A 27,366-nucleotide genomic window follows, 5' to 3' on the forward strand; every position below is an offset into this window, starting at 1 on the left:
ACCTGGACTTCCTCCAATCTTATGTATTGTACTCGCTGGACCCAATGTGGCCTACTCTAAACTGAAGAAACCAAACACAGACTGGGTGATCACTTTATGGAACATCCCCGGTCTGTGTACAAGCAGAGCCCTGACCTTCCTGTAGCTGGTCAGTTTAACACAGCGTCCTGCTCACATGCCCACGTGTCTGTCCTCGGCATGCTGCAGTGTTCCAGTGAATCACAGCGCAACATGGAGGAACAACATCTCACCTTCTGCCTAAGCACTTTACTGCTTTCTGGACTTAATATTGAGTTTAACACCTTTAAATTGTGAGTCCGCTCCCATTCCTTCCCTTTCTTATAGCTTTACTTGTTACATTCTCTGTCACTGTGCCCCCTCTCCCCTCCCCCCACCCCAATGGGACTGTCTGTCCTTTCCATGTTAGAGTGGTGCTGGAAAAGCCCTTCATCACTTTCGCCCAAAACATTGATTTTCCTGCTCCTCGGATGCTGCCTGACCTGCTGTGCTTTTCCAGCACCACGCTAATCTTGACTCTAATCTCCAGCATCTGCAGCCCTCACTTCTGCCTGTCTGTCCTTTCTGGTCTGGCAGTTAGATACACCATTGTCCTGCCATTCTCACCTTCCGATTACTCGGCTATATCTGCAGCCTCTCTCCACCCCTGCCCCACACTGTCACATAAATGCTGCCCCTGCTACACTTCACAAACTCTATTGAGAATTTGTTCTACAAATCTTTTGTCTGTATATCTGCTAGAAGGGTCTGTTACATGAACAAGTTCACCCTGACGTCTTGCTCTCCTTGCTCCCTGCTGTAACTCTCAGTGTTTTCCAAGAATCCTGTTCCATCCAGTCTGAGCCGATATCTTGACAGCTGTCAGCAAGTACCCAGCCCGAGGACTCCGTGGTTTCAAATCCCCAAGTGTCCCATCTGTTCTGTTCCTTTCAAGCAGAAAACTAATTCTTGCCGAGTATTCTGCTTCTGCACAGCAGCATCTGCACACAGTGTATTTGTCTGTCTATGTTTCTCTCTCTCTCTCACTCTCACTCTCTCTCTGTCTCTCTTTCTCTACTAGGGCATCAATTAGAAGCAGATGTTACTTCCAGTTGTGAGTCACAGTGACAGAGTGTGAAAACCATCTCTAGGTTTTAATAGATTTCTGCTTGCGTTTCACCACCATAGCAGCCAGATCATACAGGTCTGTCTGGGTCATTCCTGCTAGCTCCAGTTTTACCTTATGTTGTACCATACCTTGGATTGTTTACAACAGAATCATAGAGATGTACAGCACAGAAACAGACCCTTTGGTACAAATCGTCAATACTGACCAGATATCCTAAATTAATCTAATCCCATTTGTCAGGAATTGGCCCATATCCCTCCAAACCCTTCCTATTCATATACCCATCCAGATGCCTTTTCAATGTTGTAATCGTACCAGTCTCCATCACTTCCTCTGGCAGCTCATTCCACACATCCTCTGCGTGAAAAAGTTGCCCGTTAGGTTCCTTTTATATCTTTCCCCTCTCACCCTAAACCTATGCCCTCTAGTTCTGGTCTCCCCCACCCCAGGGAAAAAACTTTGTCTATTTATCCCATCCATGCCCCTTCATGACTTTATAAACCTCTATAAGGTCACCCCTCAGCCTGTGACCCTCCAGGGAAATCAAAAACATCACCTTGTGAATTCTAGTGTTGGTAACAGAGACTACGAGGAGATAGTGGCACAGTGATTTTAGATTTTGTTTGCTTTAGCTACCAGACAAAATAGATGTGAAATCGAGTATCCTCTGAGCTATTCACCCCTATGATTCAACACAGTAGCTTTCAGACATAAGTATATTCCATTAGCGTTCCACATAGTTTCTCACTGCTCTACCGTGTGGTCATGTGGAACAATCCAAGCTCACGGTTTAACCCGTGAAGGATAGAGAGAGGTCCTCAGGAGTATGACCTTTTCAAAGCCAAACTCACCCTGTGAACAATTTGAACATTCCTCAAGTTTGTATATCGGGTCTTTGTAAAGTTATTCCTAAGTTCACAAAACCTTCACTTTGCTCTAATACTACTGACAAAGTAACATTCTGTCTTACCATATCTGAACTGTTCATTCTATTCAATTCTGCACCACTCTTGCCCTGAGCTGTTCTCTAACCCAGGACTCCCATCTAATTATCCCATTGCCTCTCCCCTTTCTGCTTGCAGTCGGTATTCTTGAATTGTGACACTTATAAGAAGTCTCGTGACATGAACAGTCATACCCAGGATGTGTCAGGACACTCCACAGGTAGGAATCATCTCTTTGGATACGTTGGTGAGAAAAGGAGTGAGTGAGGAATTAATGTTGATCAGGGGGTGATCCCTTGCACATCTGCAGCCAGGTGGACACACCTCACTGAGATTGGTGGAGATTCATGAGTGTTCTTCAACATCCAGTAGACTGGGCCCTCTTCACCTTGAGCAGGCTGAAGGCTGGAGGTTTTTAAAATGATGACAAATAATTGGGTCGATGTGGTGAAGATATTTCCTTCTTTCGGAGGATGGCAAAATGGGGGAAATGAATGTTTTAAAAAAAAAGTCCGGGGGAGTTTGGCACAAGGTTCTTAAATCGGAATTATGTTGAAGATGTGGAAATTGCAACAAATAAGGAGTGTTTATTTGTTCACAGGAAGTGGGTGTCGCTGGCTGAGTTAACATCTGTTGCCCGTCCCTAATTGCCCTGGAGATGTTTGTGGTGAACCACTCCACTCTGAGGGCAGTAGGAGCACCCAAAGTGCCGGTAGGAAGCGGGCTCCAGAATTTTGACCCAGCAATATCGAAGAAACAGGAATTTATTTCTAAGTCAGGATTGCGTGTAGCTGGGAGGGGAACTGGCAGGTTGTGGTGTTCCAAGCATTTGCTGCCCTGCTCCCTCTAGATGGTAGAGGGCTAGGGTTTGGAAGGTACTGTCGAAGGTGCTTTGGTGAGTTGCTGCAGTACATCTTGTAGATGGGGAGCACCGCTCCACTATGGGTTGGTGGAGGATGGAGTGAACGTTGAAGGTGGTGGGGAATAGAGTGCTTTCTCCTGGATGGTATCACACTTCTTGAATGTTGTTGGAGCTGTACTCACCCAGGCAAGTGGGAATAGCTGGTGGTGTTGTGGTAATGTTACTGGACTGGTGATCCAGAACCCCAAGCTAATGTTCTGGACTAACTCCAACATTCACCACTGGCATAGAAGGGCAGTCGCAGGTGCCATTTCCAAGGTGTTTGATGATATTTCAGTTGTGGTGGGATTCAAAACATAGAAACATATAAAATCCTGATGGGACTGTACAGGCTAGAGGTGGGATGAATGTTCCTGATGTTGGGCAAGTCCAGAACAAGGGGTCACAGTCTAAGAATAAGGGGTAAACTGTTCAGGGCTGAGATGAGGAAGATTTTCTTCATTCAGAGAGTTGTGAGCCTGTGAAACTCTCTCCCACAGGAAGCTGTTGGGGCCAGTTTGTTAAATATATTCAAGAAGGTGGACATGGTCCTTGTGGCTAAAGGGATCAAGGGGTATAGAGTAAGGGTGGGAATGGGATCCCAAGATTGTGTGATCAGCCATGACTGTATTGAATGGTGGTGCAGTCTCGAAGGGCTGAATGGCCTACTCCTGCACCTGTTTTCTATGTTTCTATGTTACCAGAAACTTTAGCTGAGGTTCTGGATCACTCGATCAGTGATGTTACCATGACACGACCGCGCTCTCCACTTGCAAGGAGGGGTATTACACTCAAGAAACTTGACACCATCCAGGCCAATCATCTGTTTCATCTACAGTGAAATTTAAAATTCACAAAGTAGCTGAAATAAAAAAGCTAGCTCGGTAGTGACCATGTAACCATTATTGATTGCTGTAAATATTTATCTGGTTCACTAATCTCCTTTAGGGAAGGAAATCTGGTCTGTCCTACATGTGACTCCGGACCCACAGTGATGTGGTTGATTCTTAATAGCCCACTGGGCAATTAGGGATGGACAAGAAATGCTGGCCTAGTCAGTGATACCCATGTCCCATGACCATTTATACAAAAACACACTCTTGACTTGGAACAAAAACAGAACTGTTTTTGGACTGTTAGTGGTAGCAGCCCATGGGATGGAAGACTGAGAGGGGATCTGATTGAGATGTATAAGGTTATTAAAGGATTGGACACTCTGGAGGCAGGAAACATGTTTCTGCTGATGGGTAAGTCCCCGAACCAGAGGACACAGCTTAAAAATAAGGGGTAGGCCACTTAGGACAGAGATGAGGAGAAATCTCTTCACCCAGAGAGTGGTGGGTGTGTGGGATGCTCTGCCCCAGAAGGCAGTGGAGGCCCAGTCTCTGGATTCGTTCAAGAAAGAGTTGGATAGAGCTCTCAAGGATAGTGGAATGTAGGGTTATGGGGATAAGGCAGGAACAGGATACTGATTGAGGATGATCAGCCATGATCATAATGAATGGTGGTGCAGGCTCGAAGGGCAGAATGGCCTACTCCTGCACCTATTGTCTATTGTCTACGTCAAGGCCTGGTGTGTGGGGGTTGGGGTAAGGACGTGGGAGACAATGCCTCAGGCTCTAAGATTGTTGAACTTGATCTTGAGTCCTGAAGGCTGCAGGGTTGCCAAGTGGAAAATGAGGCGCTGTCCTTCCAGGTTGCACTGAGCTTCACTGGAGCACTACAGCAAGGCTGAGACAGAGATGTTGGGCAGGGAACAAGGTAGGGTGTTGGAGTGGCAGGCTCAGGGTCATTTTTGCGGGCAGAACGTAGATGTTCTGTGAAGCTGTCACCCAGCCTGGACTTCAACTCCCCAGACGTGATCGACGATGCCCTCCACCGCATCTCCTCCACTTCCCGCTCCTCCGCCCTTGAGCCCCGCTCCTCCAACCGCCACCAAGACAGAACCCCACTTGTTCTCACCTACCACCCCACCAACCTCCGCATACAACGTATCATCCGCCGCCATTTCCGCCACCTCCAAACGGACCCCACCACCAAGGATATATTTCCCTCCCCTCCCCTATCAGCGTTCCGCAAGGACCACTCCCTTCGTGACTCCCTCGTCAGATCCACACCCCCCACCAACCCAACCTCCACCCCCGGCACCTTCCCCTGCAACCGCAGGAAATGTAAAACTTGCGCCCACACCTCCACACTCACTTCCCTCCAAGGCCCCAAGGGATCCTTCCATATCCGCCACAAGTTCACCTGCACCTCCACACACATCATCTATTGCATCCGCTGCACCCGATGTGGCCTCCTCTATATTGGTGAGACAGGCCGCTTACTTGCGGAACGCTTCAGAGAACACCTCCGGGACGCCCGGACCAACCAACCCAATCACCCCGTGGCTCAACACTTTAACTCTCCCTCCCACTCCACCGAGGACATGCAGGTCCTTGGACTCCTCCACCGGCAGAACATAACAACACGACGGCTGGAGGAGGAGCGCCTCATCTTCCGCCTGGGAACCCTCCAACCACAAGGTATGAATTCAGATTTCTCCAGTTTCCTCAATTCCCCTCCCCCCACCTTGTCTCAGTCGGTTCCCTCAACTCAGCACCGCCCTCCTAACCTGCAATCCTCTTCCTGACCTCTCCGCCCCCACCCCACTCCGGCCTATCACCCTCACCTTGACCTCCTTCCACCTATCCCACCTCCATCGCCCCTCCCCCAAGTCCCTCCTCCCTACCTTTTATCTTAGCCTGCTTGGCTACTCTCTCTCTTATTCCTGATGAAGGGCTTATGCTCGAAACGTCGAATTCTCTATTCCTGAGATGCTGCCTGGCCTGCTGTGCTTTGACCAGCAACACATTTGCAGCTTCAACTCCCCAATGTAGAGGAGACCACTTTGTGAGCAGCGAATGCAGGAGACTAGATTGTGGGAAGTGCAGGTAAAGTGCTGCTTCACCGGGAAGGCCTTGGATAGTGAGGAAGGAGGAGGTAAACAGCAGGTGTTCAGGGTCGAGAGTGTGGTGCTGGAAAAGCACAGCAGGTCAGGCAGCATCTAAGGAGCACGAAAATCAACATTTCAGGCATAAGCCCTTCCTGACAAAGGGCTTATGCCCGAAATGTTGATTTTCCTGCTCCTCGGATGCTGCCTGACCTGTGCTTTTCCAGCACCACTCTATCGACTCTGATCTCCAGCATCCCCTCACTTTCTCCCAGGCAGGTGTTCAGACCCACTCCTGGTGGATAGTGAGCAGCTTGAGGTGCATCTCATTTAAAGTGAAGCTAGAGATGGAAGTCCGAAGTAGAAGGGTAATCTGATAGGCTCAGAGGTTTGGGAGGAGAGTCAACGTTACCACACACTGTAGGGGCTGAACAGCCTCTTTCGCTGCTATACCTTCTCTGTGTATTTATGACTTGCACTAGTTAGGTGTCCGTTCCTGTTCCTGTTTAAAACCCATTTTGCAGATGGGGTGGATGGATAGGTGAGTGGAGGGTCATGTGAATCTAGCTGGGCTGTGATTTATTCTCTGTGCGTAGATGTATTTCAGTATTGCCTGCAAGTTGGTGCACATGAATGCAGCTCATTATGGAGAGCTTTGGTCTACTTCTGATCCATCCAATACCTGATTGAGACAGAGAGCTGTGTGATAGGCCTGATCTGCTCATTCCAATCATGTGACGTTTCCTTCCCGCACTTAATGAAAATCATTTATATTGAATATCATCATCTCTACCAGAAACTAGATCAACATTATCCAACAAGTTGGGGAATTACTATTTTCATTCCATTAACCTTAGTCACTGTCACAGATTTGAGATTTTTTTTGTTACCTCAGTGTCCTGGAAGAGATTTTTCACTTGACTTGTACTTGTTAGACAGTGACAATTCACAGAAGGTTGGAAGTTCAGGATAGGCCTTGCTTTGGAAGAGGTGTTTAGCTGTGTGAGTGTGGAGTAGTCACAGCAAGAGATGGAGACCTTCCTTTGAAAGTTATTTTAAGAATGGGTAATGAGGCTTGACAACAGAACCCAAACATCCATTGGAGTGTTGAAATAGGTAAGCTCCAGGGAAAACATGTTCAATTGAGAATTCTTCTATCAGTTGCACGATATTTGCTTATTTACTGAAGAGAAAAGTTGTTTCAAATGTTTGAAGTTTCAGCTTTGATACTGTAATGGGTCTTGGTGATTGACACTTTTATTGACCTGTAGTTATTGGAGTTTTTATTTTTAACAATGTCACAAGTTCTTCATGCTTTTTTAAAGACTTTTATTTGCCCATCGTATTGTTGCTGCAGGATTAAGAGTTCTGTATGGACATAGAAGAGTTGCACCCTGGCCATGGGATTGTGGGTGGGCCATCGCTTGTCCTGTCAGTGAGGGCCAATGGGAAGGGTCATGTGGGTTTCACACACCAATATCCATTTGACGAATTAACAAGCAAAGTACTTTGAGGGATTTACAAAGGTTTTATTGTAAACCTGTGGTACAGTGCAAACATCAGTATCCACCTTTCCCTTGGGGACCCTCTCACTGCCCACACACACATCCTCCCCCAACATCTGATGAGAACTCAGCCCTTTCTTTCTCAAAAACTCAGCGCATTTTCATAATTCAGCACCAAATTAACAAAGTGTCCAATAAAAACACTGCCCATGAAGAACTCACTCTAGTGATATTATGGTACACACTGGAACACAGGGACTTGAACTCAGGCCTCAGGGACACTACAGCTGTGCCACAGGAACCCTCAAGGGCTCAGTTCTTTACCCCATAGCCCACTGAGCATCACTTGCTGTCAATCAGTTCTGAAACTGATGTGTTTGAGCCATAACTGATGTATTTCTCGCTCAGACAATGCGGAGGCAGCCATGGGGCAGGCACGTTTGGAAAGGGTTGACACGCATCTGATGACTTGGACAGGGAGGACGAGTGAGGCTGTGAGCGCCTCATTGTTTTCATTTTGTTTTATTCATTCGCATGATGTGGTTGTCACTGGCTAGGCCAGCATGTATTGCCTGCGTCTAGTTGCCCAGCAGGTAGTTTAGATCCAAACATATCGTTGTGGGTCTAGAATCACATGTAGGCCAAACTAGGTAAAGATGGCATCTTCTTCCCTTAAAGGGTATTAGTGAGGCAGTACGATTGGAATCAATTATTAAGGAAGTCTTAGCAGAACATTTGGAAAATTCTAATCTAGTTAAGCAGTCAGCATGGCTTCATGAACAGGAAATCATTTGACTAATTTATTTGTTTTTCGAAGGAGTCTCAATCAGAGTGGATAGAGGGGAACCAGTAAAGGTGTTGTATTTGGAATTCCAGAAGGTGTTCAACAAGGTACCTCACTAATGGTTAAGTCATAAGGCCAAGGGCCCATGGTGTTGGTGGTAGTGCATTGGCATGGTCTGAGACTTGGAGCATAGGCAGGAAGCAGCGAGTGGGGGTAAGGGGTTTCTTTTTCAAGTTGGTGACCTGTGACCAGTGGGGTTTCACAGGGATCAGTGCTGAGGCTGCAATGGTTTACACTAGATATTAGTAACTAGTGGGAAGGAAGTGAATAGGAGAAAGTGAGGACTGCAGATGTGGAGCTCAGAGTCAAGAGTATAGTGCTGGAAAAGCACAGCAGGTCAGGCAGCATCCGAGGAACAGGAGAATCGATGTTTCAGGCATAAATCTTTCATCATTCATTCATTTCTGATGAAGGGCTAATGCCAGAAATGTCGATTCTCCTGCTCCTCTGAAGGAAGTGAATGTATTGTAACCAAATTTGCAGACAACACTTAAACAGATGGAAAGGCAGGTTGTGAGAGAGATACAAGTAGTTTACAGGGAGATATTGATAGGTTTTACAAGTGGTCAAAATGTTCACAGATGCTGTATAGTGTGGGAAAATGTGGGGTTGTTCATTTTGGAAAGGAGACAAAAGGATAGAATGTTATCTAAATCGAGAAAAGTTGAAGAAAGTTGCATCACAGAAGGACTTGGGAGGAACTTGTACATGAAACGCAGAAAGCCAGCACACAGAGGCAGCAGGTAATCGGGAAGGGTCATGGAATGGGGCTTAGAGTAGAAGAGTAGGGAAGTCTTACTGCACCTGTACCAGGTGCGGGTGGGACCACTTCTGGAGCACTGTCAGCAGTTTTGGTCCCTTATAAAAGGAAAGATACTTAATTGGAGGCAGTTCAGAGAAGGTTCACTAGGATGGAGGGGTTTTCTTATGAGCAAAGTCTAAACAGATTGGGACTATACTCACTGGAGTTTAGAAGGGGTGTCATTGAAACATCTCGGATTCTTAAGGAGCTTGACAGGATCAATGCTAAGAGAATGTTTCTCCTCACGGGAAAGTGTAGGAGCAGAGGGCACAGACTCAGAATAAAGGAGCACCAATTAAAGACTGAGATGAGGAGGAATTTCTTCCCTCAGAGGGTTGAGTGTCTTTGAAACTCCTTGTCACAGAGAGCTGTGGGGGCAGAAACCTTGTGTATATTTAAGACTGAAATAGACAGATTCTTGATCAGCCGGGGAATCAAGGGTTACAGGGAAAGCAGACATGAAAAATATTGGATCAGCCATGACCCTATAGAATGGCAGAGTAGACTCGAGGGGTCGAATGGCCTATTGCTTGTCCTGTTTCTTACTGTCATTTATGACAATTGGCAATCATTACCGTTAGACTCTTAATTCCAGTTTTTATTGAATTCAAAAGCCACATCTGCCTTGGTGGGTTTTGAAGCTGGGCCCACAGCAGGTTATCGGAGTTTCTGAATTAATGGTCCTAATGATAAATCACTAGGCCATCGCCTCCTGTGTGGCAGGGCTGACATCCCACTGTCTGATGGGACACTTGGCACCTGTGGCTGTATCTGAACTGTAACCCAGGGTTGGCCGGCCAGAGCAGGGTCATCCAGGGAGCAGGAGAATCGCTTATGCCCGAAACGTCGATTCTCCTGCTCCTCGGATGCTGCCTGACCTTGCCAGTGCCACACTCTTGACTCTGATCGCGAGAGTGCAGTCCTTCCTTTCTCCCCAGGCAGTGTCGAGCCAGTGTGGGCTCCTTCAGTATCTGGAGATTTGCGAATGATGCTGAACGTTGTGTAATCATCGGCGAACACCCCCACTTCTGCCCTTATGATGGGGGGGAAGGTCATTGACAAAGCAGCTGGAGATGGTTGGGCCTAGTACACTATCCTGAAGAACACCTTCAGAGATGTCCTGGAGCTGAGATGATTGACCTCCAACAACTGTGGCACAGTGGTTAGCACTGCTGCCTCACAGCACCAGAGACCTGGGTTCAATTCCCGCCTTGGGCAGCTGTCTGTGTGGAGTTTGCACATTCTCCCCGTGTCAGCGTGGGATTCCTCCCACAGTCCAAAGAAATGTGCAGGTTAGGTGAATTGGCCATGCTAAATTGCCCGTAGTGTTAGGTGAAGAATGGGTCTGGGTGGGTTGCTGTTTGGAGGTAGGTATGGACTTGTTGGGCCAAAGGGCCTGTTTCCACACTGTAAGAAATCTTGAAAAAAGAAATCCTCCGAGATGTCAGGTACAACTCCAACCAGCAGAGAGTTTGCCCCCGATTCCCACTGATTCCAGTTTTGTTCAGGTTCCTTGTTGCCTTCATATAAAGGGCAATCCCTCTCACCTCTCCTTCGCCCTTTTGTCCATGTTTAACCAAGGCTATAATGAGGTCTGAAGCCAAGTGCTTCTGATTGAGCCTGATATAAACATCTGTGACCTAATTTATTGTGGAGCAAGTGTTACTTGTTAGCACTGTTAACAAAAATTCCCATCACACGGGAAGAGCAGGATAATGGAGCAGTAATCAGAAGGTAGTTAAGAGTCAACAGCAGCACTTTGGACCTGGAGTCACATGTAGACACGACTGGGGAAAGACAGCAAATTCCCTTCTCTGAAGAACATTGAGAGAATCAGGTACGTTTTGTGTGAAACTCTGGTGTTTTCCTAATCATTACTGATGAGACTAGCATTTTATTCCTAGTTTGTTAGTTAAATATATTTTAAACCAGGAGCCTTGGGAAAATTCATTGAGCCTAGCTCGATTGATAGAAGATTTAAATTGTCCATTGTGTTCAGGGACCCATAGGTGAGGTACGTTAGCCATTGAGAAATCTAGGGTTATAAGGAGGTGGGTCTGGGTGGGGTTCTCTTTGGAGGGTCAGTGTGGACTTATTGGGCTGAATGGCCTGTTTCCACACAGTAGGAATTCTGTGAACTTCACGGGGCTGCTGACATCACGGCTACACAGCTGGGTGCAAGTTGTGTTGAGATGTTTGAAGCTTTCTGCTGGGGGATGGGGGGGATGCTGGGGACAGTGGGGAGAGCGGAGGGCTTGTTGAATGGTGTACCTCCCTTGTGGGCCCCATTGGGTTTTGGTGGGAGTGACTGGCATCTGGATTCCTGATCTCCCCCTGCTGGAAGGGCAGGACACAGCAGGAGCTCCCCAGCTAATATGGCTCCTCCCAGCAGCCAGCGAACGTTCGTAACTAGCCCATTCAGTAAGGATAGATCAGAACAGGGACACCTCCCGGTGCCCGTGTCTCTGTACCACACCTGGTTCCAGGAGAGGACCAGGAGGAAATATACCTCTTCCTGAATTTCCATCAGGAGGAGACTGCATTACCTCAGAGGGGCCGCAGTGTGGGTTTACCAAGAATAGCTGGATGCTGAGGAGGGAATCCAAAACACAAACTAATTTTGTATTCTTTAGAATTTAGGAGATTAAGTGGTGATTTGATTGGAGTTTTAAAAATGTCTGTCCCTCATCCTTCCCTCCATCCCCTTTTGTCCCTTCCTTCACTCCTCTGCTCATTACTCTTATCCCTCTGACCCTCCATCCATCACTCTGCACCTCCATCCATTTGTCTCTCTGTCTCTCCATCCACCTCTGTGTCCTCCCGTCACTCACTGCTCTCTCTCTATATCTGCTCCCCTTCCCTCACTCTTTTTCTGTCTTCCCTCACTTTATTCCTCCTCAGCCATTCTCTCTCTTTATTCCTCCTTTCCCTGTACCTCTTTACCTGTGCCTTACCTGTTCTTGTTACCTCTCTATCGTTTTCTCCCCTTTTTTTTCCTCCCTCTCCTTTCTTTCTCCGTCTTTTTCTCTCTCTCTCTCGTTCTCTCTCTCTCGTTCTCTCTCTCTCGTTCTCTCTCTCTCGTGTTCTCTCTCTCTCGTGTTCTCTCTCTCTCTCTCTCGTTCTCGTTCTCGTTCTCGTTCTCGTTCTCTCTCTCTCTGTCTCTCTCTCGTTCTCTCTCTCTCGTTCTCTCTCTCTCTCGTTCTCTCTCTCTCTCGTTCTCTCTCTATTTGCCCTCGTCTAACTGTCAGCTGACCGGTATTAGACCAAATTCTGTGCATTTTACTGAGTGCTGTTGCTCCAGACGCAGATGTGGATGGATAGTTGGATTATTTTTGATATCTGAATCATCTGATCCAGTTTATAAGCTTGATTTGCTCCAGAAAAAAGCAAATCTGAAATAGTTTGTTTCTCATTCAATATTTTCATTGGGGTCACTGATAATGCCTTTGATTTCAGACTTCAAGATGATGTTCAACTTTGTTTAAACTGACAGACTCGTGTGTTCGGTGATTCAACCTCTAATTAATATGAGCGAAAAGAAGGGAATTAAAATCACGGAGGTTTGGTTATTAAAAATGAGCTGTGTTTTTGTACAAGAGTTTGAATGCCACTGTCAGCCTACAGTGCTCTGAGCAGAGTCTGCAGGGCCATTTGGTGCCAGAAGTGCTAACCAGTTGGGATTTCCCTCAGATCAATGGTCGTATGGAGAATGTGTGTCTAGCTCCAGGGAAGAAACTGGACAAAGGATGTTACTCATTCGACTTGCCTCTCCTGATCCTGCCCTGAAACATGACACAGCCAAGGAGGAAGCTATTCCTGAGCAGGGAGCAGCAGGTAATCCGACAACCTCCAGGGGTCATAGTGCAATTAGTGTTCACCAGGAAGCAACCTGACTCCCCTGAGCTCGGGTGGGAGTTCCCCTGGGCTGGTGCTAACGACTATCACACTCACTGGCTCCTTTCCTTAGAATGAGTTGTGGAATTGAAGAAGTGTTGGTTGTACAGCAGGCAGGAACACAACATCGGGGCTGATTGTTTAGACATGTACTTCTGCTTTTCTGAGGTATGGGTGTGGCCAGCTAAGGGGGATGCTTCATTAGCAGAGCCATTGCTCTTATACTTGATGGTGTTCTGGGGCGTTTCAGAGGACAGTTAAGACAGTCATGTTGCTGTTGGTGTGGAGTCCCACGCAGACCAGACCAGACCAGGTAAAGACAGCAGATTTCCTCCATCGAAGGACATGAGTGAATCTAGGCGGCACGGTGGCACAGTGGTTAGCACCGCTGCCTCACAGCGCCAGAGACCGGGGTTCAATTCCCACCTCAGGCGACTGACTGTATGGAGTTTGCACATTCTCCCCGTGTCTGCGTGGGTTTCCTCCGGGTGCTCCGGTTTCCTCCCACAGTCCAAAGATGTGCGGGTCAGGTGAATTGGCCATGCTAAATTGTCCGTAGTGTTAGGTAAGGGGTAAATGTAGGGGTATGGGTGGGTTGCACTTCGGCAGGTCGGTGTGGACTTGTTGGGCTGAAGGGCCTGTTTCCACACTAAGTAATCTATAATCTATCACAGAAAAACAGCAGTACGGTGGCATACAGCGCCAGGGACCTGGGTTCGATTCCAGCCTCGGGCGACTGTCTGGGTGGAGTTTGCACGTTCTCCCCGTGTCTGCATGGGTTTCCTCCGGGTGCTCCGGTTTCCTCCCACAGTCTCAAATGTGCACGTTAGGTGAATTGGCCACACTAAATTGCCCGTAGTGTTAGGGGCAGGGGCAAATGTAGGGAATGGGTTTGGTTGGGTTGTGCTTCAGCGGGTCGGTGTGGACTTGTTGGGCCGAAGGGCCTGTTTGCACATTGTAAGTAATCTAATCTAAGTAGTGATTAATGATGGTCACCAGGACTTGGATTAGCTGTCAATTCCACGTTATGATAATTGAATTGAAATCCCACCTGTTGAGGATTTGAACCCTGTGTCCCTAAAGCATTAGCCTGATGTTCTGGTTTACCGGTCCATTGAGTCCACCCTTTCCACAAATCCACGACTGTTTTGTTGTTGCTTCTGAAAACATCTAGCCTGTGTCCTTCGCTAACTGACCCCTCTTGGAACCGGAAACAGGTCTTTTTGCTTCATTTTCTCTTTCGAAAGCCTTTTGTCATGTCAAACACCTCGATCCAATCTCTCCCTGCAGCTCTCACTGCTCCAGAGGCAGAGAGTTCAGACTCTGTCTGCCCACCAAACAATTTCCCCAATCCCAATACCATCTCAGGAAATCTGTGCTCTTTTTAAAATGCCCTGTGAAAGTGCAGTGCCCAGTTTTGGACCCAGATTACCTCCAGCTAGTGCCTAACTAATGACAATAGACAATAGGTGCAGGAGTAGGCCATTCTGCCCTTCGAGCCTGCACCACCATTCATTATGATCATGGCTGATCATCCTTAATCAGTATCCTGTTCCTGCCTTATCCCCATAACCCTTGATTCCACTAGCCATCAGAGCTCGATCCAACTCTTTCTTAAACGAATCCAGAGACTGGGCCTCCACTGCCCTCTGGGGCAGAGCATTCCACACAGCCACCACTCTCTAGGTGAAGAAGTTTCTCCTCATCTCTGTCCTAAATGGTCTACCCCGTATTTTTAAGCTGTGTCCTCTGGTTCGGCACTCACCCAACAGCGGAAACATGTTTCCTGCCTCCAGAGTGTCCAATCCTTTGAGTCATAAGATTATTAATCAGATCCCCTCTGTCTTCTTAGCTCAAGGGTATACAAGCCCAGTCGCTCCAGTTTTTCAGTGTAAGGTAATCCCTACATTCTAGGAATTGACCTCGTGAACCTACGCTGCACTCCCTCAATAGCCAGAATGTCTTTCCTCCAATTTGGAGACCAGAACTGCACACAGTACTCCAGGTGTGGTCTCACCAGGGCCCTGTACAGCTGCAGAAGAACCTCTTTGCTTCTATACTCAATTCCTCTTGTTATGAAGGCCAGCGTGCTATTAGCCTTCTTCACTACCTGCTGTACCTGCATGCTTGCCTTCATTGACTGGTGTACAAGAACACCCAGATCTCTTTGTACTGCCCCTTTACCTAAATTGATTCCATTGAGGTAGTAATCTGCCTTCCTGTTCTTGCCACCAAAGTGGATAACCATACATTTATCCACATTAAACTGCATCTGCCATGCATCTGCCCACTCACCTAACTTGTTCAGGTCACCCTGTAATCTCCTAACATCCTCATCACATTTCACCCTGCCACCCGGCTTAGTATCATCAGCAAATTTGCTAATGTTATACCATCTTCTGTATCATTAACATACATTGGAAAAAGCTGCGGTCCCAGTACTGATCCCTGTGGTACCCCACTGGTCACTGCCTGCCATTCCAAAATGGAGCCGTTTATCACTACTCTTTGTTTCCTCTCAGCCAACCAACTTTCAATCCAAGTTAGTACTTTGCCCCCAATACCATGCACCCTAATGTTGCTCACTAACCTCCTATGTGGGACTTTATCAAAAGCTTTGTTAAGTTCAGGTACACTACATCTCCTGGATCTCCCTCGTCCATCTTCAGAGTTACATCCTCAAAAAATTCCAGAAGATTAGTCAAGCATGATTTCCCCTTCATAAATCCATGCCAATTCTGACCTATCCTGTTACTACTATTCAGATGTGTTGTAATTTCATCCTTTATAATGGACTCCAGCATCTTTCCCACCACTGAGGTCAGACTAACTGGTCTATAATTTCCTGCTTTCTCTCTCCCACCTTTCTTAAAAAGTGGTACAACATTAGCCACCCTCCAATCCGCAGGAACTGATCCCGAATCTATCGAACTCTGGAAAATAATCACCAATGCATCCATGATTTCTAGAGCCACCTCCTTCAGTACCCTGGGATGTAGACCATCAGGCCCCGGGGACTTATCAACCTTCAGACCTAACAGTCTCTCCAATACCAATTCCTGGCAAATATAAATTCCCTTCAGTTCAGGTCCTTCAGTCACTGTTACCTCAGGGAGATTGCTTGTCTTCCCCAGTCAACACAGATGAAGTACCAATTCAATTCTTCTGCCATTTCTTTGTTCACTGTAATATATTCCCCTGTTTCTGTCTTCAAGGGCCCAATTTTAGTCTTAACCATTTTTTTGCCTTTCACATGCCTAAAAGACTTTTACTATCCTTTTATATTATCGGCCAGTTTACCTTCGTACCTCATTTTTTCTCTGTGTATTTCCTTCTTAGTAATCCTCTGTTCTTTAAAAGCTTCCCAGTCCTCCGTTTTCCCACTTATCTTTGCTAAGTTATACTTTTTCTCTTTTAACTTTATATGTTTCTTAACTTCCCTCGTCAGCCACGGCCACCCCTGCCTTCCCTTAGGATCTTTCTTCCTTTTTGGAATGAACTGATCCTGCATCTTCTGCATTATACCCAGAAATATCCACCATTGTTCCTCCACTGTCATCCCTGCTAAGGTATTGCACCATTGAACTTTGGCCAGCTCCACCCTCATAGCTCCATAGTTCCCTTTATTCAACAGAAATATTGTCACTTCCAATTGTACCCTCTCCCTCTCAAATTGCAGATTGAAGCTTATTGTATTATGGTCACTACTTCCCAATGGCTCCTTCACTTCGAGGTCCCTGACCAATTCTGGTTCGTTGCACAATACTAGATCCAGAATTGCCTTCTCCCTGGTCGGCTCCATCACCAGCTGATCTAAGAATCCATCTCGGAGGCACTCCACAAAGCCTTGAGGTCCAATACCATTCTCATTCTCCCAGTCTACCTGCATATCGAAATGGTAACAAAGCTACTCAGTGTAACGTGAGGCTTTGTCAAGATTAGGAATCTATTGCAGCTAAGAGTGGAGGAGTGAATAAACTCCACTCTCTTCACTCCTGAGAGTTTACAAGTCCATAGATCCCTGAAGGTATCAGCACAGGGAGACAGGGTGGGGAAGAAGGCATTTGGATGCTTGCCTTCATTAGCTGTGGTGTAGAATATAGGAGCAAGCAAGTTTTGTTATAACTTGATAAAACATTGGCTAGGCCACAGCTGGGATACTGTGTGAACAGTTCTCGTTGTGACACTATTAGAAGGATGTGATTATGCTGGAGAGGGTGCAGAGGAGATTCACCAGGATGTCACCTGGGATAAAGAGACTGGATAGGCTGGGTTTATTTTCCCTGGAGCAGATGAGGCTGAGGGGGTAACTGAATGCGATAGACACAATTATGAGGGGCGTAACCGGAGTAGATCATGAGAATCTCTTTTCCCTTGGCAAACATGACTAAGACCGTAGCATCAGTGGAGGAGTGAGTGGTTCGGAGGAGAACGGAGAACATTTTATTTTCACCCAGAGGGCAGTAGAAATGTGGAATGTGCTGCCTGAGAGGGTGGGGGAAGGCAGCAACATTTACAAAGCAAAACACCAAAAGAACTGCGGGTGCTGTAAATCAGAAACAAAAACAGAAATTGCTGGAAAAGCTCAGCAGGTCTGGCAGCACCTGTGGAGAGAGATCAGAGTTAATGTTTCGGGTCCAGTGACCCTTCCTCAGATCGAAGCATCTGGATGAGTATTTAAAAGGCCAGGGGTAGAATAGGTTATGAACCAAGTGCAACTCAATGGGATGAGTGTAGTCTGGTTTGTTGGTCAGCATGAAAATGATGGGCTGAAGGGCCTGTTTCTCTGCTGCAAGACTCTGACTCAAATCTGAAGCTTTGGGGAAACAAATCAGCCAAATATTTTGCATTAAATCAAAATCAAAGAGTCAGTTTTATTGTAATTCTTCATGTTAAAAACTCCAGTCATTAGTTATAAAAAAGGCACAACACATCCTGAATTTTGTAGCAGACACAAGCGACCTTAGATTCCAGGATGGGCGGAGCTAGGTGGGATGTTTAACAGATCAGTAAGTGAGAGAATGGCACATTGTCCTGTTGAGGTGCTGGGTGGGGCTTGTGACTGGTCGCTATTCTGGAGACTATCCCATTTAAATTGTAATCAACCTGATTTGCAAGGGAGTGGAACAACTCTTGAAGTTCCTCTTGTTTTTAAATTCTGTATCCCTTGGAAGTCTTGCAGCTTGAAGCAGGGCAAGGTTCTGAAAGTGAGAACTGATGAGCCAGGATAATGTTAGTCCAGGCCCTCTGCATGCTGTGTGTGGTCTTCAAAGTCTGCTGTGTCCCATTACCAACCTGTTGGGCACCTCGGCCATGCCCAGGTTCACAGACATGAGGAGGTCCTTCAGTCTGCCCATTGCCCTCAGCAGTTGGTGATTTTGGCCTCTAGCCATTGTCAGTTCACCAGCCAGGATCCCTCAGTAAGAGACAGAACGCACCTCCCACTGTGTGAGCCAGAGCGTGGAATGTTTTCCCCAGTTGATCCTGGTGGAGTAGTTTAATTTGACTACTGTTGAATGTGTGCATGGGGAATTAGCAATGGAGGAGTACTGTATTGTCAGAGGCACAGTTTATGAATAAAAAGTCAAATAGAGGACCTTTGAGACAGGTCACCATTTCTGCTTCACCCAGCCCCTAATCCAAATCACCTGGCCTTTTATTACTCACTTATCGATGGGAGCTTGCTGTAAATAAATTAGTTGCCAGTTTTCCTGAATCACGGCAGTGGCTGTTCTTCAAGAAACCTTGATCCTTTTTTGCAAAATTCATTCATGGGATGTGGGCATCGCCAGCTGCGCCCAGCATTCATTGCCCGTCCCTAGTTGCCCCTTGGGAAGGCGGAGATGAGCTGCCATCTTGAACCGCTGCAGTCCATGTGCTGTGGGTAGACCAACAATGCCCTCAGGGAGGTTTTGACTCCGCGACATTCAAGGAACGGCAATATATTTCCAAGTCAGGGTGGTGAGTGGCTTGGAGGGGAACTTGGAGGGGGTGGTGTTCCCATATACCTGCTGCCCTTGTCCTTCTAGATGGAAGTGGTCATGGGGTTTGGAAGGTGCTTTCTAACGATCTTTGGTGAATTTCTGCAGTGCATCTTGTAGATAGTACACACTGCTGCTACTGAGCGTCAGGGTGGAGAGAGTGGTTGCTTGTGGGGATTGCTTTGTCGTGGATGATGTCAAGCTCCCTGAGTGATGTTGGAGCTGCCCCCATCCAGGCACGTGGGCAATATTCCATCACACTCCTGACTGGTGCCTTGTAGATGATGGACAGGCTGTGGGAATTAGGAGGTGTTAATTGCTGCAGCATTCTGACCTGCTCTTGGGGGGCCACTATATTTATATGGCAAGTCCAGTTCAGTTTCTGGTTATTGGTGGCCCAGAGAATGTTCATAGCGGGGAGTTCAGTGATTGTAACAGCATTGAATTTCAAGGGGCAGAGGTTAGGTTCTGTCTTCCTGGAGACGGTCATAGCCTGGCATTTGTGTGGTGCCAATGTTACTTGCCCCATGTCAGCCCAAGCCTGGATATTGTCCAGATCTTGGTGCATTTGAACACGGACTATTTCAGTGTCTGAGGAGTCGCGAATGGTGCTGGACGTTGTGCGAACATCCCCACTCCTGACCTTATAATGGAGGGAAGGTCAGGATGAAGCAGCTGAAGATGGTTGGTACTAGGACACCACCCTGAGGAACTCCTGCGGAGCTGTCCTGGAGCTGAGATGACTGACCTCCAACAACCACTACCATCTCCCTACGTGTCAGGTATGACTCCTACCACTGGTGAGTTTGTCCCCTGATGCCCATTGATTCCAGTTTTGCCAGGGCTCCTTGATGCCACACTTGGTTGAATGCGGCCTTGATGTCAAGGGCTGTCGCTCTCTCCTCCCCTCTGGAATTCAGCTCTCTTATCCATGTTTGAACCAAGGCTGTAGTGAGGTCAGGAGCTGAGTGGCCCTGGGGGAACCCAAACTGGGCGTCACTGAGCAGGTTATTGCTGAGCAGGTGCTGCTTGAGCTCTGTTAATGACACCTTCCATCACTTTACTGATGGTCAAGAGTAAACTGATCGGGTGGTAGTTTGCCAGGTAGGATTTGTCCTGCTTTTCATGGACAGGACGTAGCTGGGCAATTTTCCACATTGTCAGGTAGATGCCAGAGTTGTAGCTCTACAGGAACAGCTTGGCTAGGGGAGTGGCAAATGCTTAAAACACTTTGGGATACTGGAAGCTGATGTCTAATTTAAGGTCCTCCATTTGAAATGCTCTGGTTCCCTCTGCCTCTGATCTTTATCAAACTGTCTCCCCTCTGTAGGCTGTGTGTTGCTCATTGACATAGAATCTTAGAACCCAGGAGTGGGCCATTCAGCCCTTTGAGCTTGATTCAATATGATCATGGCTGATCATCCACTCCCACTCTCTTCACATGCTCTTTGATTTATTTAAAAATGTATCAATTTTATATTCAATGGCTTTGCCTCCACAGCTCTCTGTGGTCGAGAATTTCCTGGATTCATTACCCTTGGATTAGATGATTCCCCATCTCCTATTGGTTGGAATATTGACTGTGACCCCTGTCTCCCCACCCAAAGGAAACATCCTGCGTGAGGCTGGTCTGTCCAGCCTTATTAGAATTTTGTACATTTCAATCCGATCCCCCTTCAGTTCATCCTCCTGGACTTGAGTGAATACAGGCCTGGCTGAACCAACCCCTCCTCATGGATATTCCTGCTAGTCCCGGAAGAGCGGACTCAGTCACACTCTAGGTAAAAACAATGACTGCAGATGCTGGAAACCAGATTCTGGGTCAGTGGTGCTGGAAGAGCACAGCAGTTCAGGCAGCATCCAACGAGCAGCGAAATCGACGTTTCGGGCAAAAGCCCTTCAGTCACACTCTCCCTGTGGCAAGTAGAGCCTTCCTGAGATAGGAAACCCATTTTGCTGTGTTACTTTGATCATTGTCTCTGACTCACACTATAGTTGGTGTAAAATAGGACACAGACAGCAGAGTTTTGGACTTAGCTTTTGGGACTTAGATTAATGTTCAGGGCTACAATTATGATTCGTCATAGGGGTTAGAGTCATTTTAAACCACTCAAAGAGTGCTCCTTCACTTAAGCATTTCCACTCTCTGGAACAATGCTTGAGAAATGCCAATGAATGCAAGTCTCTCGATGATATGACTGGCTATCCCAGTCTATAATATGGATATTCCTGATGGGCCATTCACTCTGTGCAGATGCTAGTAATTGTCTTTCGTGGTTCAGTGGCCCACACACTGGGACTGGCTTTACATGGTTCATAGTTATTTAACAACTGTCCAAATTTAATATTTCATTGGCCCTGAGGAGTGAGGTGGTTTGTGAATTTCGTTTTATTTTATAATCATTAGGTTGTTTGGTCATTCAGTATTTCAAAAAGCTGTGGCTTTACAGATCATACATGAGGACGTAAGAAATAAGAACAGGAGTAGGCCATTCGGCCCCCAATCCACCCCGCCATGCTATGAGGCCATGGCTGATTAGCCCCAGGTGTCATTTACGGGCAGCACAGTGACTTAGTGGCTAGTACTGCTGCCTCACAACAACCAGGGACCTGGGTTCGATTCCAGCCTCGGGCGACTGTCTATTTGGTGTTTGCACATTCTCCCTGTGTCTGTGTGGGTTTCCTCTCACAGTCCAAAGATGTTCAGGTTAGGTGAGTTGGCCGTGGGAAATGGAGGGTTACAGGGATAGGGTGGGGGTGAGTTTGGCTGGGATGCTCTTAGGAGAGCTGGTAAGGACCCGATGGGCCGAATGTCTGGATTCTGTGATTCCTCTTTTGTGTCAGCTCTTATTGCTGTCAAATCCCTGACATTTCAAAAATCCATCCAGCTCCAATTTAAATATTTTCAGTGCTGCTGTTTGGGGTAGAGGATCCCAGGGATTCACTCCCCTCTGGGAGAAGAGGTCTCCTCTAAATGAGTGTCTCCTCATTCTGTAACTGTGCAGACTCATTCGTTCAGGGGCACGGTGAGGGTTGGTAGGGAACTTTGATGGCACACACTAGGCATTTGAAGAAAAATGAGGTGCCAGGCATGGCCGCCCCAGAAACTGAGTGGGTCTGGGAAATTATGGGGTTTTGAGGTTGGGCGGGGGGGGTGGTAACAGAGCGATGTGGGTACTCAGAGGTGAGGGTGGGGCACCATCTGGTGGGCAGAGTTTACGGGGAGAGTGGTGAACAAACACCTGAGAAATGCAGAGGGTCGCTACCTTCTGGGGATCATGGAGCAGCTGCAGAGGGTGGGGAGGGTTAGGGGGGGTTCCATCGAGGCAGATGCCAGCTGTCAGTACAGGAGTGCGGAAGAGGACAAAACTTTGAGATCCTGGTGCTAAAGAGCACTCTCTTCCAGAGGGAGAGCTGACCCCCGGATATCAGGAAGGTGAGGACTGGGCGGGTTCCAGAAAAGTCGCAAGGAACATACCCTCAACCCAGCATCTACCAACAAAGATGCAGCGGGTTAGCCGATGTAGGAGACCGCACTGTCGGGGTGGTGAGCTCCCAGATCCATCCACCATTGCAGACTGTAACTTTTGTCCCCCATTGGTTCCCTTGCCATGCGCAATGCTGTCAGGCCCATTGTGGCTTTGTATGCGTTCAGTCCCATTAGCCACCCTCCAATCCGCAGGACCTGTTCCCGAATCTATCGAACTCTGGAAAATAATCACCAACACGTCCACGATTTCTACAGCCACCTCCTTCAGTACCCTGGGATGTAGACCATCAGGCCCTGGGGACTTATCAACCTTCAGACCTAACAGTCTCTCCAACACCAAATCCTGGCAAATATAAATTCCCTTCAGCCACTGTTACCTGAGGGAGATTACTTGTGTCTTCCCCCGTGAACACAGATCTGAAGTACCAATTCAATTTTTCTGCCATTTCTTTGTTCCCTGTAATATATTCCCCTGTTTCTGTCTTCAAGGGCCCAATTTGAGTCTTAACCATTTTTTTGCCTTTCACATACCTGGTCTAGTTTGGCCTACACATGACTCCAGTCGTTGATTCTGAACTGCCCTCTGGAATGAGCAAACAAGCTGCTCGTTTCAGGGCAATTAGGGACAGGCAGCAAATGCTAGCCTTTCTCACATGCCTGCATCCCATGAAAGAACAAAGAATTGTTCCTCTTGTGTCCCCCCCTGCCTTTCTGGCAGCTGCCAGGCTTCCTTTATCCTCTGCCAATCCAGGCTGCTAGTTCTCTTCATTCATTCATTCATTCATTCCTGCAAGCCTTTTGGAAGGATTTTAGAGGCGATCTCTTGACACGATGGTTATTCACTCCTCTGTGGGGCTCCAAGATGGAGGCAATAGGCCCGAAGCCACCTGTTCGCTCGAGCCGTAGTTGAGCAGTCCATCGGGACTAGGTGGTGTTATCTGGTGCCTGTACACTCCCATGTGGCCCAATAGGGGGAGGTGTGGAGCATGCAAAGGCAGAGATCCTGGATGACAACAGGAAGTGGAGGAGGTAGACGAAGAATTGTCCACATTGGGCAAGGATACCAGCAATCTTTGGGATCGTCTAGGAACACCAGCTAAGCCCCTCTGACACAGGAGGAGCTGCCTCTCAGAACTGTCTGGGCCAACATGTGCATTGAAGACACTGACTAGAAGGTGAAAACTCTGAAGGCACAATCTTAAAAGGGCCTGAATGACGTGGGCAATGGCAAGAAATGTAACAATCACAGGAGAAAGTCCAATGAGGCCTCTCTGAGGCTCGGAACTGCCTCTTCTAAATCCCAGAGATCTAGCCGTGATTCTCGCTCAGCGGTGATGGGGATTCTCGCTCAGCAGTGATGGGGATTCTCGCTCAGCAGTGATGGGGATTCTCGCTCAGCGGTGATGGGGATTCTCGCTCAGCGGTGATGGGGATTCTCGCTCAGCAATAATGAGGTGCCTTTGAAGGGAGATTGACTATTGTTTGTTAACAACTTCATTAACAGCACATGAATATGCAGCTTTCAACCTTACCATTGGCTCTGACAAACCGGACCCTGAGAATCCTCACATTGGAGGCTGTGGAGGGAACTTGGTAAATTCAGTTCACTGCTTGCTCTGAAGCACCTCCTTGGTAGGCACTGATATCTCAGGGTGCTCACATCCACTGACGTTGGCATCTGAAATGTGCCAGCCTCCAGGAACCCTCATGGCATGTCTTGATTCACTTTACAGTCCATTCTACACCTCAGTCAGGGCATGATGAGAACTAACACTACAGCAAGGACACAGTGTGCTCAAGGACAGTCCCCCCCCCCCCCCCCCCCAAACCCCACCCAAGCTCCGGGCTGGCACCAGGCTAACTCTCCACCCACTGTCACAGCATTCCCTCACTCTCAACCACAGACCCCACCTCCCTGCCTTGCATTGCCTTATCTTTGCACCTTTCCTCCTCAGGTAGAGATACCAGGCTCAGTCGCTCCTGTTGAGCACAGACGGAAGGCCAGGAAGACAGCCACAGTTGACCCCAGTACCCAATCCAATCAGGAGTCTTTGTTGAGCAGGTCCTAGCACAATAGGTCAAGGGCAGCCTCTGAGATCAGTCCAGGAGCTTGGACACGGTCAGTCAGACCCTCGGGACACTCAGAGACTGGATCGTTTCCAGGTAAAGGGTGAGGCAGCCCACCACCCCCCTCTGAGGGCTGCTCTCCTCGGAGTGAGAGTGAGGCAGCTATTGCTGCTGTAATGTTGGGGAGGTGTCCTGAGTGAGTAAGTGTAGGGTTCAGGGTGTCGGGGTTTGGGATGGCTGACGGTGAGTGAGGGGAGGGCAGTGGCAGAGTGAGTGTGAAGTGCCTGGGAGAAGGTGGTGGCCCTTACACAGACAGTGAGGAGGATCATTGAGCTGTATTGCTGCGCTGTCCTCCTCCAGACAGCGGAGACAGACCACTCTGTTTACATTTACGTGCCCATCGCAAGAATACCTATCTCTCAACTCTCTCTCACTCTCACACTCCCTCTCCTTTTCTGTTTCTCTGTCTATCATTGTCTCTTTCTCTCTCTATCCTTTCCTCTCATCAGCTCTCAGCTGATTCCAGTTACATTCCTGTTTTCCCCCCTCCCCACCCTCGGCCCCTGACCAAGAATTGGTGACCAGCCTTTTCGATGTGTCCTTTAACCGAGCTCCCTCATCGGACAGGACCAGAGGCACTGGCCCCATCCCATTCCTGGGATTGGAGACGTGGAAACCAATGTCAAATATTCCCATGCCTTCCCCGGTTTCTGCCCCATGGCTCAGACCTTGTACCCGAAGGTAGTGTTCCCATGAAGAGAGGCTTAGACTAGGCACCGTCGCCATCATTGTTATCTTCCTGTGTGTAGCTGAAGTCCTGGAGATGACGTCTGGCTCATGCCCAAACTTCAATGTTTGCAGGCGTGGAGGAGCTAGGAAAAGGTGGGAAAGATTGTAATTGTTTGAACTGCAGTTTATATTTAAAGAGAATTTGAAGCTTGATTTGGATCTCATTATGCATGCTAATTAACCCAAGTGTATTAATTGCTTTTGGAAGTTGATTTCAAGTGGTCTTTTACATTACATTATAGCAGTTCGAGCTAAGTGATGAGGGTATACTAAATACTTGGTTTAATGAAAGCAATATTAGTCAGTCAATGTGACTGGCAAAGTAGCATTGTTTAATAGAAATGTCACTGCCGTGACTGCTTTCCATTAGGGAAATGAAGGTACTTTGGTTTGTATTTGAGGGGTAAGACTCCAGCCCAGGGTTAGAGAAAATTGGGGGGGGGGGGGTTTTGGGGGTTGGATAATGAGGAACATTGAGGCCACAAACAGATTTAACAACTCTGTTATTTCCTCAGGGATACGAGTGAGTGAAAAACGTCAAGTTTGATTGATGCTGTGTAATAAATCTAGTGGGGCTTCTGCAGAAAGGACATATTAATTTTGCGACTGAATCTTAATTGCATTTTCCCTTTGCTATTGATTTTCTGAATACTGAGTTCATTGTTTGTTAAAGGGATAGACTGGAGCAAGGAGTGGCACAGTGGCTCAGTGGTTAGCATTGTTGCCTCACAGCGCCAGGGGCCCGGGTTCAATTCCAGCCTCGGGCGACTGTCTGTGTGGAGTTTGCACATTCTCCCAGTGTCTGTGTGGGGTTCCTCTGGGTGCTCCAGTTTCCTCCCATAGTCCAAAGATGTGCAGGTTAGGGTGGATTGGCCATGCAAAATTGTCCATAATGTTCAGGGGTGTATAGGTTAGGTGGGTTAACGAGGGGAAATGCAGGGTTACAGGGATAGTGTAGTGTGGGTGGGTCTGGGTAGGATGCTATTTGGAGGGCTGGTATGGGCTGAATGGCCTGCTTCCACACTGTAGGGATTCTGTGAAAATGTACCTTTATTTGCTGAATTTAACCTCTTCTAAGGAATGCCTTAAATTTGAAATATCCCAACACAAAGCTCCGTGATGTAACTTGTTCCCCTGTTATTTCAGTTCCTGAATTACGAGGAGCCTCCTGTCTCCCCACCCCCTCAGCGTCTCCTGTCGAGATGGAGACTATCGAAAGTGGCTCAACGAAAAGGTAGGTGTACGTTACAGCTCCATCCATGGCAGTGCGGCCCTGTTACTTCAGATCGGGAGCGATGACTGGGTCTTGCTTTGATTTTGTTATCATGGTTCTGTTGTATCAAACACACTGTATTCAGCTGACCCAGACAGGGGTCCGTTCCTTGGAGCAGGAGATTTGACGTTTCGGGCATAAACCCTTCATCAGGAAGGATTAGGCTCAAAACATCGATTCCCCTGCTCCTCGGATGCTGCCTGACCTGCTGCGCTTTTCCAGCACCACACTCTCGACTCTGATCTCCAGCATCTGCAGTCCTCACCTTCCTCCTAGGTGTTCATTCCTTACCCTGATTGCAATGCGATCAACTATGTAGCTCTCACAGTTGTAATAAGACTGTAATAAGTAGGATCAAGAGGAGGACATTCAGCCCCTCAAGCTTGCTCTGCTATTCAATAGGAGCACGGCTGCTCCAACATTCCTCACAATCCACTTTCCTGCCCTTACCCCCATTTAGGGCGGCACGGTGGCACAGTGGTTAGCACTGCTGCCTCACAGTGCTAGGGACCTGGGTTCAATTCCCGCCTCAGGCGACTGCCTGTGTGGAGTTTGCACGTTCTCCCCGTGTCTGCGTGGGTTTCCTCCGGGTGCTCCGGTTTCCTCCCACAGCCCAAAGATGTGCGGGTCAGGTGAATTGGCCATGCTAAATTGCCCATAGTGTTAGGTAAGGGGTAAATGTAGGGGTATGGGTGGGTTGCGCTTCGGTGGGTCGGTGTGGACTTGTTGGGCCGAAGGGCCTGTTTCCACACTAAGTAATCTAATCTAACCCTTGATTCCCCAACTGATCAAGAATCTCTCTCTCTCTCTCTTTC

At 47.7% G+C, this 27,366-nt stretch overlaps 1 protein-coding gene across 3 annotated transcripts in view; it reads left to right on the forward strand.

Moving 5' to 3' along the window:
- The window catches only part of samd13 (sterile alpha motif domain containing 13), a 202,912-nt gene that overhangs the window by 151,495 nt on the left and 24,051 nt on the right, over positions 1-27,366 (forward strand). For all 3 annotated transcript variants that reach the window (XM_060830647.1, XM_060830648.1, XM_060830649.1), the window contains 3 exons: positions 2,209-2,290; positions 12,748-12,891; positions 26,425-26,512. In XM_060830647.1, the coding sequence (XP_060686630.1) occupies positions 2,209-2,290; positions 12,748-12,891; positions 26,425-26,512 (314 nt within the window). The remainder of the gene's footprint in view (positions 1-2,208; positions 2,291-12,747; positions 12,892-26,424; positions 26,513-27,366) is intronic.

The sequence above is a fragment of the Hemiscyllium ocellatum genome, chromosome 9 (genome assembly GCF_020745735.1).
Source record: "Hemiscyllium ocellatum isolate sHemOce1 chromosome 9, sHemOce1.pat.X.cur, whole genome shotgun sequence".
NCBI lineage: Eukaryota > Metazoa > Chordata > Chondrichthyes > Orectolobiformes > Hemiscylliidae > Hemiscyllium > Hemiscyllium ocellatum.